The sequence below is a fragment of the Cygnus atratus genome, chromosome 2 (genome assembly GCF_013377495.2).
Source record: "Cygnus atratus isolate AKBS03 ecotype Queensland, Australia chromosome 2, CAtr_DNAZoo_HiC_assembly, whole genome shotgun sequence".
Classification (NCBI taxonomy): domain Eukaryota; kingdom Metazoa; phylum Chordata; class Aves; order Anseriformes; family Anatidae; genus Cygnus; species Cygnus atratus.
In genome coordinates, this window is record NC_066363.1 from 159,551,741 (window position 1) to 159,566,681 (window position 14,941).

General features: G+C 57.2%; 1 protein-coding gene across 3 annotated transcripts; it reads left to right on the plus strand.

Moving 5' to 3' along the window:
- Window positions 1–61: 61 nt before the first annotated feature.
- On the plus strand, window positions 62–14,544 carry LOC118257908 (ubiquitin carboxyl-terminal hydrolase CYLD-like). Of its 3 annotated transcripts, none has more exons than XR_004781741.2 (16): window positions 74–145; window positions 2,722–3,181; window positions 3,261–3,542; window positions 3,749–3,824; window positions 4,659–4,879; window positions 5,375–5,528; window positions 6,925–7,063; window positions 7,707–7,817; window positions 8,320–8,411; window positions 9,239–9,305; window positions 10,400–10,532; window positions 10,843–10,951; window positions 11,148–11,266; window positions 11,763–11,982; window positions 12,499–13,148; window positions 13,265–14,539. XR_004781741.2 is itself a non-coding variant. In XM_050708589.1 (16 exons), the coding sequence occupies exons 3-16, from the start codon at window positions 2,732–2,734 to the stop codon at window positions 12,681–12,683; spliced, it is 2,358 nt and encodes a 785-aa protein (XP_050564546.1). In that variant the 5' UTR covers window positions 93–145; window positions 1,422–1,800; window positions 2,722–2,731; the 3' UTR covers window positions 12,684–13,266. The 3 variants fall into 3 exon arrangements, 2 of the variants coding, with proteins under 2 accessions (XP_035422243.1, XP_050564546.1); XM_050708589.1 differs by adding an exon at window positions 1,422–1,800 and having other exon boundaries at window positions 93–145; window positions 12,499–13,266; XM_035566350.2 differs by having other exon boundaries at window positions 62–145; window positions 12,499–14,544.
- The last annotated feature ends 397 nt before the right edge of the window (window positions 14,545–14,941 follow it).

Genomic DNA, 14,941 nt, shown 5'->3' on the forward strand with positions numbered 1-14,941 from the left:
TTGGACACCCCTGGCTCCGCCGCCGCTTCCTATTGGCTGCCCGCCCGGCGGCGGTGGTTGTGACGGGGGCGGACCGGAAGTGCCGGCGTGCGGGGCCGCTCTGCGCCGGCTTCGCCGCCGCTCTCGGGGGCCGCTGCCGGGGGCGGTGAGGAGCGGGGGGGGGGGGGGGCGGGGACACGGGGCCGGGGAGGGACACGGGGACACCGGGGGACACCGGGAGGCATCGCTGGGGCCGCGCTGAGGCGTCCCCGGGGGGGCTGAGGGGACCCCTGGGGACAGGGGGGTGGCAGAGGGGGGGGCCTTGGGGACAGCAGGGGGACGGAGGGGGGGCCCTTGGGGACACGGGGGTGGCAGAGGGGGGCCCTTGGGGACGTGGGGGTGGCAGAGGGGGGCCCTTGGGGGCAGCAGGGGGGACAGAGGTGTCCCTGGAGGGCAGGTGGGTGAAAGAGGGGGCCCCTGGGGACATGGGGGTGGCAGAGGGGGGCCCTTGGGGACAGTAGAGAGGCAAAGGGGGTCCCTGGGGACAGCAGGGGGACAGGGGACCCGTGGGGACAGCAGGGGGGCGGAGGGGTCCTTGGGGATAGGGGTGTGAAAGAGGGGGCCCCTGGGGACATGGGGGTGGCAGAGGGGGGCCCTTGGGGACAGTAGAGGGGCAGAGGGGGGGCCCTGGGGGCAACAGGGGGACAGGGGACCCGTGGGGACAGGAGTGTGAAAGAGGGGGCCGTTGGGGACAGGTGGGTGGCAGAGGGGGGCCCTTGGGGACAGTGGAGGGACAGAGGGGGGTCCCTGGGGACAGGGGACCCCTGGGGACAGCAGAGGGTCACAGGGGACCCTTGGGATCTGCGGGGGACAGAGGGGTCCCTGGAGGGCAGGCGGGTGAAAGGGGGGACCCCTGGGGGCAGCAGGGTGGCAGAGGGAGCCTCTGGGGACAGACGGGTGGCAGAGGGGTCCCTGGGGACAGCGGGGGGACAGGGGACCCCCTGGGGACAGCAGGGGGACAGAGGGGACCCCTGGGGACAGCAGGGTGGCAGCCCACCCTCCCTGCGTGGCACCTCCCCCCCCCCCCAGTGCCGTGTGCCCCATTCGCCCTCCTCCCACCAGGGCGCCCCCAGCTCCCCCGGTGCTTCCCCGCCACCACGTCCCCGTTGTCCCCATCCCCTTGGCCCTCGCGTCCCCGTCACCTAGGACCCTTCCCCCCCCCCCCGCTGTCCCCACCGTGCCGCTGTCCCCTCCTGCTGCGGTGGGGCAGCGAAAAGACCCGAAAGACCCAAGCGCCACGCGCTGCTGTGAACGCGTGCTCGTTTCTGTCGCCCTGGGAGTGACCCGCAAGTGCTGGGGAGATCAGGAGGACGTTTCATTTAGTCGTGTTTCCCTCTTTGCGCTGTCAGGAGTTAGCTCAGGGGGAGATTTTATTATTTTAGCGGCGGGGAGAGGACTTAAAAAGGTCGAAGAGAGGCCCCGAAAGTGGAAGGCGTGCTTGGCCGTTCCGGCGTCGGACGCGACGTGGGGTAGCTCCGTAATTCTCCTCCTTAAAATGACAAAGACGTCGACTCTCGGCTCCCTGAGCAGGGCCGTAAAGCAGCGGCGAGGGCTGTGGCCGGGAAGTACGGGGCCTGCCGCGCACCGTGTGCCTTCGGTGGCTCGGGTGCCTGGATGCGGGGCCTGAGCCGCCTCCCCGCCCGCGGGGGCGAGGCAGTGGGAGAGAAAGGGAGACGTCCCCTGGGGGAAGCTGCCAGGGCGCAAACCAGCAGGAAACCTCCGGCGTGTGAGCGGGCATCGGGCGATTTTCTGACGCCAGCGGTGATTTATTTATTTATTTTTTTTTCCCCCCTGATACTTCCAGACTCTCTTGCCCGGTCCCCAGCCGTGCCGAGCTCCGCGGAGCCGTGCAGCTCCGGCTCTGCCTGCGGCCCTCTCGTTTATTTTTCTGTCCAGCAGCCGCCTTCACGTTTCCTGCCGCGGCGAGTGCTTCCACTTCCCGTAACGCGGCTGCTCGATTCCTCCTCGCTCTGCTGTGAAGTTTTAATGTCCCTTTTAACGTCCCTTTTAATGTTAGAACAAGAAGCCCGGGTCCCGTTTCAGTGCGCTGTCAGTCAGCTGGGAAACGGAGAGGGGTCAATTACATGAACGTGATGGACTTGACCGAAAGGCTGTGGGCAAAAACGTACTGTATTATCCCAGATATTTCGTTGATTTAGACGTATTTGCTTTTAAAGTGGCGATCTTGAGGATCTTAAGGTAGTACCGAGGTGGTTTCCGTGCTCTGCGGGCGTTTGGGGTGTTTACCTGCTGTAAGGCAACGTTGAGGAGCTCTGTTTGCAGACCAGAAGTGGCTTTCTGGGGGGATTTGAAAGAGGCAGAAGCTCGCCTGTTTACCTGCAAGCAAGCTGCAGAAGAAGGCAGGGCTTAACGATGCGATGAGCCCGACGTCCCGCGGGCGTGCGGGGAGGGGACAAGCAGGAACGGGGGCAATTTGGGGTAGGTTCCGAGAGATGTTTCCTCACCGGGAGGGCGGTCTGATGCTGGAACTGAGAACAGGACAGGCTGTGCGGTCTCGTGCCGGTGAAGATACTCAAAGTTCAGACGGACGAGGGCTTGAGGAAGCTGCCTGAGCGCAGGGCTGGGGTCGAGACCTCCCGAAACCTCTTCCAACCCGATATTATCCTGCAACGGCACCCGTGTGTCGTCCCTGCCACGACTCTCTTGTTTCTCACGACTCAGGGCAACGACGATGAGCCTCCTGCCTTCGGTAGGGGACGGCAACTGCTACTACATCCTGACAGAAGACTGCGCCTACGGCAGCAAGTACTTCAAATCCGGGAACATGTGCTTCTGCAGCGAGAGGAGCTACCTGCGCAGCTTCGCGGACCGGCCCTCGGCTCGTTTCCTCAAAGTCGTCATGCTGGACGACGGCTCCACCGTCACCATCAACGTGGAAATCCTGCAGCCGGTGCGCAAGGAGGTGGCCGCCCTCCTCCTGGGCGTCGGCAGCCCCAGCGAGCGCTTGGACTGCTTCCTGGAGAGGCTGAGCCTCGAAGCAGCCCTGCGAGCCGTGCCGGGCCAGAAGGTGACGGCGGAGATCGACCGGCAGCACTTCCCTGGCGTCATCCGCTACGTCGGGAGCATTCACAAAAGCGCCTCGGCCGCCTTGTCCCCGGTCTTCTTCGGGGTGGAGTTGCAGGTGAGCGGGCAAAAGAAGGAAGCTGCTGCTTTTCCCCTTCCGTTCGTCGACGCGACGAGCCTTTCTGGCGTCTTTTCAGGGCGAGGGGGAAAGCAGAGGGCGCAGCGACGGATCTTACCACGGCACCGAATATTTCAAGTGTAAGCCAAGCTGCGGGATCTTCCTGCCCTTCAGCAGAGTGCAGTTTACTCCCGCCCCGGATAACGACTACGGGAAGCAGAAGCCCAAAGTGGAAGCGGAGGAGGTGGTGCCCGTGAAGGTGGGAGACGCAGTTAGCTTCTACGTGGACGAGGTCCTGACGAAGGGAATAGCGATGGCGGTTTACAGGGAGGGATCCCAGTGGTTCGTCAAAGTTTGCCCGGTAAGAGCAGCCTTGCTGCCTTCTCCTCTTTATCTTTCGTGGGTTTTTTTCCCCGCTGGTTTTAAATTGTATAACAGCGAGGCCTTAAAGAGGGGCGGAAGCAACGTCCAAAAGGGGCGTGAGGCTGCGTGCAGGCTCTTCGGGCCTGTTTGAAAAATTGGTTCGTGTTCCAGCCACTTAGCTGATGTATTCTTTGCGCCTTTCAGGAAGAAGAAGGAACAACTGACATCTTCAGAGAAATCCCTATGGACTCCGTCGTGAAGGAAAACTTGCTTTCTCAAAGTAGGTTGTCATCAGGTGTGTCTACACCGTGCGTGTTCTCACGGAGACAGCGTTTAGTTCCTCTCTGCGGGTTGCCCGTGAGCTGAAGGTCCAAAAAAACTTCACCTGGCCCAAACTAATTAAATCAGGAGGCTCGAAAGGTCCGTAGAAACGTCTCGAGTTCGTTGCAGCGTGCTTTGCGTTAGGCGCCTAGAGCTGAGTCTCCCATTTATCAGGAAGAAGAAGAGAGATTCTGATCGCAGCACATAAGTATTTCCTAGGACAGAAAGCTCCGCGGGCTAAAGAGTCTTTAATTTAGCTGTAGAAGGTGGAGCAGAGCCTCGTGCTGATGCCAAACGATCCCGGGAAGGCACAGACGCCAGCAGTGGTGCTGTGAGTCACTGGGCAAGCCAACAGATCAGTGGGCTCTCTGTTGACGTCAAGAAATGCTGTGCAGAAGGCAGGGCCAGACCAAGGGGAGCTGTCGTTAGACTTTCCATTGATTAATCTCACTAAAGGCAGGACAAATAACCTGGAGACACCCCTCCGCCGTTTCATAGGCCCGAAATGGCTCTGCGAAGGGCTGCGTTAGCTCCGGGGCCAGGGGGAGCAAGGAAACGAGGGGTGGAATCGCCTCCTCCCGGCCTCAGCAAGCTGTTAGACCAGCTTGGCCGTGTCAGCGAAACGCCTCCTGAGAATTACACCTTGCGGCCCTGGCGATCGGCTTTGTGCTTGTACAGCCGGTGTGTAATTTCAAAACAGACCTGCTATTAGGAAGGCAGCGACGAGATCCGGAGGTGTCTGTCATTAAGCGTTGCCTTCCTGTCTCTCCTGACGTCCTGCCTTGCCTCCCAGGTGTTTTTTCAACATTCGAATCCGACGTGGGCTTGGGACACTCGAAGCAAGTGAAACGGCAGGCGAGCGAGAGCGGCGAGGAGAGCGAAAGTGGGAACCCCCCCTTGGAGGTGAACTCCATGGTCCAGATCACCTTGGACAAGGGAAATCAGGTGTTTGGAATCATCCGCTGGCTGGGGTACCTACCCCAGATCAAGCACAAAATGGCAGGAGTTGAACTGGTAAGGAGCAAACGGAGTCGGACTCGATGGTCCTCGTGGGTCCCTTCCAACTCGGGATGTTCTATCAGTATTTCTCGCTGCGAGGTTGCAAATCAAAACGCGCGAATCGTGGTCGCTCTTCTCTCTGGGGACCTTCAGCTCGTGACTGTATTTCACGGCCTGAGCAGAGACGGGCCTCTGACGCGTCAGAGTTTGGGCTGTGAGGGCAAGCACACCTGATCCCGAATGAACTGGGTGGGTTGACGCAGGGAGGGCTGCGCGCCCCCTGGTTCGCTGTCTTCAGGAGCAGTTCTTGGAGCGTGGGGCAGAATAATCGTGAATCCTGCAAGTGGGGTCAATAAGTTTAAAATATAACCAGAGTGAGTGAAAACAGCCAGCGAAGCAGCACCAAGCTTGTACACACCTCTTAAAATCTTAAATGGCCGCGTGGGAAATCGCACCTGCCTCACAGAAAACCTGCTCTCGTGTTACCCCTCGATGTTTTCTTTCCCCCAGGATGAAGATAAGGGGGTCACTGCTGGCGAGTGGCTGGGCAAATACTACTTCCACTGCGCTCCAAAGCGCGGCCTCTTCGTGAAGCTGCAGTCCTGCCAGCCTGACGTTCGCTTCCAGTGTTCGCGCGGCGGCGACCTGAACCTCGTGGACGACGGTAAGCTCGCTGGGAGAGGGGGCACGGTGCCGTGCTGGGACAAAGCAGGCTACAGAGGAGCCTTGTGTGCGGTGTCTTGGCCGGCGGTTTCGTCCTCCTTGCTTCCTTGCAGTGTTCCTGGTTTTAAGGATGGTGACGTTGCCGCGGTGGCCTTTGTAGGGAACGCCCCGCGGGTGTGAGAGGTGGGAAGGAATTTAACATCAGGGTAGGAGAGGCTGGAATTCCGTGGGCGAAAGCATTGGATGTAGGGCAACGTGTTGAGGGTAGCTGTAAAAATGAGGCTTCTGTGGCGTGGGTTTTGTGGGAGAAGGGAGGCTGGCTGGAATTGGACGATCTTTAAGGTCCCTTCTAATCCAAAGGCTTCTGCTGTCGCTTCCTGACATTTCATAGAACCACAAAGAGGCCCAAAGCAAGTCTTTGCGTGGCGTTGTGAGTGCTGCAGGTAGGCTAGGGCTCTTCTTCCCGTGGCTCTCAAGGCAGAAGGAAAGGTCCCGTATTGCCGAGACCTGAACGTTGTAACACTTGTTCACTACAGGGCCTAGCCACGGTGCCATCCGTTAAGCGTTGCGTGAATGCAGGCTGTGCACGTGGCTGTGGAGAGCAGGAGTGGGTAAATCAGGCCTGGGGCCAGGCTGTCAGGAGGTAATGGTGCCTGGGGACTGAGAAATAAAGGGAAGTTTGGAAAGTGAGCGTGTTAAATCCATTTTAACGTAGAGTTCGATGTGCTAACACGTTGACAAGAAGACAGAGGAAAGAACAGGTCAGCGTTGTCATTTAAACAGGAAGAAATGCCTCCAAAGCGGAGGAGACGATGTGAACTAGCCGCCGAGAAGTTGTAAATGAGATCACTGCAAACAAAAAGACAGGATTCCCGTAGGGACTGCCCAGGAACTAGGGACAGGGACAGGGAGGATTGTCCTAAGGACCTGCTGAAAAGAGGAGATGGGATTGTAAGGGGAGAACGCTGAAGAAACCAAAAAACACCAGACTGAGAAATCGACGTCATCTTCTAGGGTGGCTGATGGGACGTGGGCCGGTTTAAAGGATTTAAAATGACGTAGGGCATTTTAAAGGTCTTTCCAAAGAGCTTGCATGTAACGCAGCGCCAGCCTGCTTGTCTTTTTGTCCTTGGTGTGCTTGGCGTAGCAGTGGCGGAGGCGATGTGGGTTGCTGGGGCATGGCTCCGGGGAGGAAGGGCAGGTTTCGTCCCCGTTTCCAGCAGGCAAATGACCGAAGAGACCGATTCCCATCCCAGCGCGGTTCGGTCCCAGCAGGAGCGGCGCAGAACAGCGCTGTGCTGGCCCCTGAGCAGACCTTTGGGGCGCTGGGGAAGGGCAGGACGGAGCCCGACGAGGCGGGAAGCTAAAGGGGGCTGCTTGTGTCGCTTCTCTTGCAGGCGGGCGGGAAGCTCTTCCCCACGCTCCCGTCAGTTTTCCCCCCCTCAGGAATGAGGAGGCGGTGTCCGTCCTGCGAGGGCGGATGAAAGGGATCCAAGGCCACTGCAACTCCTGCTACATGGATGCAGCTCTCTTCAGGTAAGGGCCTGCTCGGGCGGCGACGTTTTCTTAAGCAATTACTTTGTGGTTGGGCAGAGCCCTGCGCCGCAGCGCTTCCCAGGACTCCCCGGGTGGCTGGAAATTTGGCGTGGACCAGAAAATAACTGCGTGGGGATGCAGCATCGAGGCGTGCTGCCTCCTGCTCTCCCTCCTAACCTTTGAGGTCCTCAGGCACTGAGGCACCCTCGTGAGTACCTAAGGCACCGTGTGTCTGTCACGCAGGGTGGTGAGACACCGTAGCTCTCCGAACTGGACCGTGCTGATTCTGTCACTGGAGGAGGCAGTGGCTGGCAACATATTTCAAAGAAACCATCCGGGAAGTCCCAGCTTCACTGTGCAGCACTGTTTTGGAGCCGAAAAGCCTCAGTGGTGCCCCCCTGAGCGGTTTTGGCTGCAAAGTACGAGATTTCGTTCTCTCTGAGCTGCTTCCTTGCTTACAACAAGTGTTCGTTAAGGCAGATGTGGTTTATCTCACTGTGGAGATGCGCTGTCACTCACCCCTCTGTAATCAGCATGCATGGGTTGCTGGAAATAAAAGCCACCGACTGTCACCGAGCACAAGGGTTTGGTTCTAACTGCTGCTGCAAACCCGTCAGACTTACCCGGCCCTCTCTCTTCCCAGCCTCTTCTCCTGCACGTCCGTGCTGGACTCCATGCTCTTCACGCCTTTCACGCTGTGTGACAGGAACGTGCAGGACATCCTGCGGGAGGAGATCGTTAATCCCCTCCGAAAGTGAGTATAGTACGAGGGAATACTCCAGCTCTTCCAGTTGTTCCCTTCCCCTCGCTGTAATGCTGTCCCAGCACTTAACTGCATGCGTGTGAGCTTCCCCTGCTCCGAAGGAAGCCCTGTGAGCTGCATTTCTTGGTGAAAGGACTGAAGGGGGGATTGCTGGCCCTGAGACCGCCTCTGTGGGGAAACCCTGGACCTGCTGAAGCAACGGCATTGCTTTCATCAACGGCCCCGAAGGCAGCAGGCAGTGCCAGGGTGGATGGGGATAAACCACGGCATGAGAGCCGAGTTCTCTGGACTTTTTATTAAAGACAGCAGTTTTTTCTCGTCCTCCCTTGCTAGGTGTGGGAGAGGCACGGAGAGCTGCTTCTGCGTAAGGATAAGACGTTAGCGCCCTCCTTGGGGCTGCGCTGCCTGCAGAAATACAACCCCGGCACGTTCTGTGGTGCTGCGATTTTTCAGTGCACCGGAGAGATCATCTGTGGCTGCTTCTTGTTTCTAGGGCTGGCTTCGTCAAGGCTCGGAGCGTGATGCACCTTAGGGAGCAGTTAACCGAGAAGGGCAAATGCTCGAGCTTTACCAACGCTGAGAAAGGTGACGTGCTTCCCCGGGCTGCTGCAGTGTGTGCTGCCTCACCCGGGCACCAAGCTGACGGCTTAATTGTGTGCTTCTCCCGTGCACGTGCGTCGGTGTGCGAGCTGTGCCGTTCATTTGTGTAAAAACGGGCGCGTGAGATGTTTTCAGCTTTCGAGAGCTCCCCGTGCTTCTCCCCTGCCATTTGTCTGCTGGGAAGCTGAGGATTGCTGGGTCTCTCCGCCACCTCCTAACTGGTGGCAGCTGCTGCCAGGAGGGGAGAGGATGAACCCTGTGAGCAGAATTTCAATAAGGGAGATTTCCTTGACCTTTATACTTTGAATTCGCCCTGATAAATCCGTCCCTGGTGTCCCTGCCAGAATCCAGCGTGGTTTATCGTTTTGCCAAGATCAGTTTCTCTTTTGAGCTCCGATAAGTGATTTGGGGCTCCTCAGAGACACTAGTTTGGTTAAAATAAGACAGAAAACGCCTACATCTGGAGCCCACCTCTCTGATTTCCATTGCTACGTCCCCGTCCGTGCTCAGCAAAGTTCTGTGTAGCTTATGACACCGAAGCAGATTGTGCCAAACATCACTGCAACAAGCTCTGGGTTCCCAGACAGCAAACAAGTGGCATTGATTCTTCTAGAAACAGCGGGTATCTCATCACTGAACGGCACCTGTGGGTCTGTGCTGTTGTGTGTTTATTTTAGCCGGGGACGGTTTAGTTACTCTTTGGTTTCTTGAATTTCCGCAGCCGTCCCTGACTTCTCTTTGAATTCATACTCCTGGTATTAGCTGCTCATTAACATCCGTGGAGTGACCCGTGCTTTTCTCTGCCCTTCCAGATCCCGAGGAGTTCCTCAGCCTCATAATGCAGAAGATCCTGGGAATAGAGCCGCTCCTGAAACTGCAGTAAGTACCCGTGTCCCAGTGATGCAATTCCCCGAGGCCTGGCTCATGAGTTCTTCGCCTCACAACCACCAGGTGCTACCTGCACCTTCTCAGCAAGGCCGTGGGGGCACAGCTCGGGGATTTGTGCTCAGCTCTCTTCTGCTCTCCATTAGCTGTAGTCCGTGATCTTGCTTGTTGTCAGTTCGTCCCGGGTGGGCCGTCCGGGAAAAGACACTTTCAAGTTCTCCGTGGAGGTGCCGCCTTTGGAAAATGCTGAAAAAGCTCGTGCCAGCCTTAGGCAAAGACAGCAGTGGCTTGAGAAACGTGGAGTCCGTCTCCGGCGCGGAGCCAGCGCTGTCCGACAGCCCTGGGATGCGTTTGGGATGTGTCCAGGCTGTCAGGCTGGCTCCGATCCTACGGCCTCTCAAACAGGGAGCCCGTGGATGCAGTCCCAGTTTCTCAGGACTCTACAAAGAGGATGAGAGGCTGGAGGAAGCCAAAAATAACTGGGCTGTTCGGAAGCATAGAAGGGGATTGTTCGATTTCTGTGCTCGTTTGTGGGGCCGCTAGCCAAGCCTCACATTGTGGCGCGCTCGGAAAGGCTGAGCACAAAGGGAACTCTGTGCTGCAGCTCCCCTGCAGCGGGGCATCCGAAGGAAATCCTTTCTCTGCTGGTTCAGGGGTGCAGGGCTGGTGGGAGAGCTGCTCACAGCTCACCTTCTGAATGCCCGAAGCCTTGCTCTGTGGGTTTTGTACGTGCGGTTATGAAAAGATCCTTCATTTGAGAAGGAGTTTGCTGGTCGTGCTCCATTAGCAGTTTGTCTAAAAATACCAAAATGTTTTTAATATCAAGGTGAGAGGGGAAACCACATTATGCTCGTAGGAGCAGAATGTCCCGCTGCGTTGGAGAGTGAGACTGACAGCGACACTCATCCCCTCCTCTCGGGACATGTATTCAGTATTTCTGAGTGGAAAAAGTGCTTCGTGTCAGCCTTACGCCTAGCAGCCCTTACTGCCTTGGGCCCAGAAACTCTTACGGGACAAAACCAGTCGTCCCCTGAGAGCTCAGATGTTTGTGGCACCCCGTAAACAAGCCCCGTGACCGCTTCTTGCAGGTCCGGAGGCCACGAGGGACTGGACTGTTACTGCTACCAGATATTTATGGACAAACAGGAGGACCTGGTGGTTCCTGATGTACAGCAGTTAGTGGAACATTCCTTCCTGACCTACGACCAGAAGCTAGTGGAGGTGAGCCCAGCTCCTTTCCGTCTTCGTTGCCATCTGCTGCCTTTTTCTTGCTTTCTCCACCATGCCTGTGCCTGCCAGTGGATCTGGTGTGCCTTACACCTCACACTGCAAAGCAGCAGGATGCTTGGCTACGACCTGAGAGATGTCTCAGGGGGTTTGACCTGGGAAGAGGGGCGTGCTTTCCCTGCTGCTCTCAGTTCTCACGGATAACCTGAGCAGAAAGTCTTTCCTCCCAGGAGCAGTACAAAGACAAAAGTCTCTGGGATTTGCCTCCTCTGGGACAGTGACTCGTTTGCCTTCGTTTTTCCAGATCCCGTCTTGCTTCATCATCCAAATGCCGCGATTTGGAAAGGAATACAAAATGTTCAGCAAGATCATCCCTTCCTTAGAGCTGGACATCACCGATCTGCTGCTCGACAGTAAGTCGTTAGGCGGTGGTAAAGCTGGCGTCCGGGACTGCGAGTAGCCAGGAGACGGGGTCTCGTCTTTTCAGGTTGTGAGCAGGAGCTGAGGTGGGATCGTGGTGTGATTCCTGTCCCCTGAACGCTTCAATTCTGCGGGGTTCCAGGTGAGGCTGAGAGAAGATGCAGCCTCTCACCCCTTTTGCCTCTGCAGGTCCCAGGGAGTGCTGCGTGTGTGGCGACGTCGCCACCCTGGAGTGCTCGGGGTGTTTCAAGGACAAGATATTTGCGCCTACGGGCCTGAAGCAGTTCTGCGGCACCTGCTCCAAACAGGTATTCAGTCTCTTTGGGTGCTCGTGACATCTGCCGTGGTGACCGACAGCAGGTTAAACCCCCCAAAATGCCCACGTGCCCCTCGCTGCCCCTGCAGCTGGTCAGGTTGGGCGCAGAGGGGCTCCTTCCTGAGCTTCAGTCCCACCAACTCAAGCAGCCACGTGAGCGGGACGTGGCGTTGAACCCTCATGCGTTACACAGAGCCTCAGCAAGCACCGATCCTGCGCAGACCGGGTGCCGGGTCCTCCACGCTGTCCCATGAGGGCACCGTTACAGTTTTCTGGCCCCTCTCGGAGGGTGGCGGGCTCCCCTCTCGCCTTCCTGCTGTCAGCCTGCCAACGCGTTGCTGTTCCCTGGCACGCAGGCGGGACTCAGCCACGCGGAAGGCAGACGAGTGGAGCACAAACTGGAGGTCTGAGCCCTGCACGCTCCTTTTTCCAGCAGGCCGGGCTCAGCCCTGCCCGCTCAGCGCTGCCACCCGCTCGTCTTCCCTCAGGTTCACTCCCACTACCGCCGCAAAGCCCACAAGCCGACCAGGCTGCACGTCCCAGAGGAGTTTCAGTGCCGGAGCCCCCAGGGTAGCCAGCGGGTCCCCCGCGAGAAGATGGAGCTCTTCGCCGTGCTCTGCATTGAGACCAGTCACTACGTCTCCTTCGTTAAGTACGGCCCCGAGAACGAGCACTGGATGTTCTTCGACAGCATGGCTGACAGGCACGGTGAGGACGCGGCGGGGGGGCTTGGTGCTTTGAGGGGGGCCAGGAGGGTGGTGCACGGTGTCGGGCGAGTGGTGCGGGTGCTGCTCTGCCTCGGGGCAGCGTCAGGGAGGTTCTGCGCCGTGCCTAAAAGGAGCACGAGGCTCTTGGAGAGAATGCAGGGTGCTAGGGAATCACAGCTTCGTGTAACAAAGGACGGCCCTTTCCCCTGCCCCCCATACATGAATTAGGATCCCAGTGCCACCAGTAGCCATTTAAGCCGACCCCAGAGAAGAGCGGGACCAGGCCAAGGATGTCTGAGGGTTGCTCCTGGTGCTCTCGCCCCCTGGCTGTGCTCAGGCTGGGGACTTCCTGAGCCAGCAGGGACTGGCTGCTCCTCTCCTGCCTCGTGCTGGCCCCCAGATCTCCCAGCTGAGGCTTTGACTCGCTGCCAGGTGCGATGGTAACTGCTTGAGCTGTGGGTGCTCGTCCTTTGGGCCACGCTCTGGACTTGGACTTCTCTCCCTTTCCCTGGTTTAGGTGATGAGAACGGCTTCAACATTCCCACCGTGACGCTGTGCCCCGAAGTTGCCAAATACCTGGACTTGCCGCTGGCTGTGCTGGCCCTGGAGCAGCCCCGGGACATGGACGGGGTGGCCAAACGCCTCTTCTGCGACGCCTACATGTACATGTATCAGAGCAAGAAGATGGCGCTTTACAAGTGACACCGTCTTGGGGCTGGCGTCAGAGACGTGAGCTTGGGGTGGCCCCGCAGCCTGTAACGGGTGAAAGCAGCCAGAGTCTGGGTGCACCGAGCTTGCACTTCTGCCTCTTCTTGCCTCTTCTTACCTCTCCCAGTGTCTGCTGTCAGGCTAGCTACGGGAGCCTGGCTGGGTTTGTAAATCCTGCGCCAGGCTTTATCGAGAGAGAGTTGGTGCTTCCTGCGGGCCTGGACTCGGAATTCTTTACACTCAAATTCTCTCATTCCTACCTTCCTTCTTCCTACCTCCTTCCTCCGCAGGTACTCGGCAGCTCTGCCCTACCTCAGGGTCCTCCCCACACCCTTTTCCCTCCCACGCCGAGGACCAGCATCTGGAATCAAAACTCGAGGAGTTACCCTCAGGTCTGCAAAGACCGAGAGAAAACCACGGCCTCGCCCTGCGCAGCACTTCCTCGTGTGGACACGTGGGGTGAGAACCAGGAGCAGCCGCGTGGCTGTGTCAGGAGCAGGGCTTTCCTTGGGGTCTGGGATGTGAGCCCACACCCAAAGCTGGGTCCCTGAACTGTCTTCACTTCCCTTATCCAGCCCTAATACCTCTGGCACTTTTACCCGCCGTCCCTTATTTTCCACCACGAGGTTAACGGGGGATGTCGTGGGCTGCAAATATGCTCGAAAACAGATATTTCTGTAGGAACAAACTTAGGAAAAAAAAATGGAGCAGAGGAACAGCAGGTGAGCATGAGGTACGCTGCCATCTTTTTGTGAAGCCTACGTTATTGCTATGGGTTCGGAGGCGTTCTGACATCCCTTCTCTCACTTGCTGTCCCATCTTTGCATCCACTTCTGAGATCTGTACCAAACAGCAACAACAATTTCAAGGGCAAAAATGGAAGAAGGAGCACTTTTTACGTTTTTCTTTGCCACGGCAGCAGGAAGGATGAGGCTCTCTGAGTGGGAAGGGGTATCCTTTAAGTTAAATAGTTTAAATTTTGCAAGTTACGAGTCGTCTGCTGTTAAGCAGGTGCTGTCAGGGCAGCGGGAAGCTGGCTGGGGACTCAGTGCCGTGGGCTGTTTTAGCCAGGTTCGAGGGATGGATGCAGTGTGATGAACCCAGCTTAATAACATTTTTTTTTCTGTGAACACTGCCGTCCAGTTAAGCTCCCACAAGCTCCCACCCTCTGGTGGGTCGATGGATGTAGGAGAGCCACGGACGTCGGTGCACAAGGGTGGGGAATGCTGTGACCCTAAGGCCGTGACCCGGTTTCTGAGCCTCACGGGCAGTCTCGCTGTCTTTTCTTGTCTGTTCCGTGGTACTTTTTGTTCGTTATCGTGTAGGAACCCAGGCCAGTCTCTTTTCAGGAGCAGTGTGCGCAGGTTTAATAACAAAAAGTGGTTTTTTCCTCTTTTAAAGTGCAAAGTTACAGTGCCTTACAGAGCGCAGGCCCAGCTGTACCACGGCAGCGCTGTGCTCCAGCCTGATGGATTTTTTTAGAAACGGGACGCAATCAGGCAATATTTTGTCTTTGTTTGTTTTGTTTCGTTTCGGTTTTTTCCCCATCAACGTATGCTGCAAGGATCTAAGCAATGGAGAGAAAAAAATAAAGCATCTCCTATCAAGCCTTTTGTTGGGAGAGGGTGCAAGCTACTGGGGTCGGTACTTGGGGAATGAGGAGCAGGTGCCCTCCTTGTGCCCTTTCAGGCTCAAAATCCCAAGGGAAAGTTTCTAATACGTCTTCATTACAAGCTCAGGCAGGATTAGAGGAGCACACACACATCTCAGGAAGGCACTTCATTCGTTCTTTGCACTTTCTGTCCGTTCCATGCAACGTTTCTTGACTATCTTTCGATTAAAAGCCTTCAACCACACGTTGCTTCATCTGTCCTGCCTGCCCCCCCAGGTGAGATGCGCTCCAGCTGCCACGCCAGAGGCTCTGTTGCTGGAATTAGTTACGGGATGCCACAAAATAGGGATGTGAACATGTGCTGGGGTCACCCCCAGCTGCTGTCAGTGCTCAACACTTGCTTCTCGTTTCAGTTTTATTCAAATATACACCACGAAGTGAAATGAAAGGGGATGAATTAAACATTCAAGCTGAAGGAGAGTTTTTTTTTAGGAGTGGGGCAGCCACGCAGCGTGGCTCGCAGCACTGGTGCGTAAGGCTTTTATTTTGTTTTGTGCTGTGGACAAGGTAAGGGCAGGGCTTAGTGCCACGCTTCCTCTATAAGAATCGAGGTTAGAGATCGGGGGTGTCGACCTGAAAC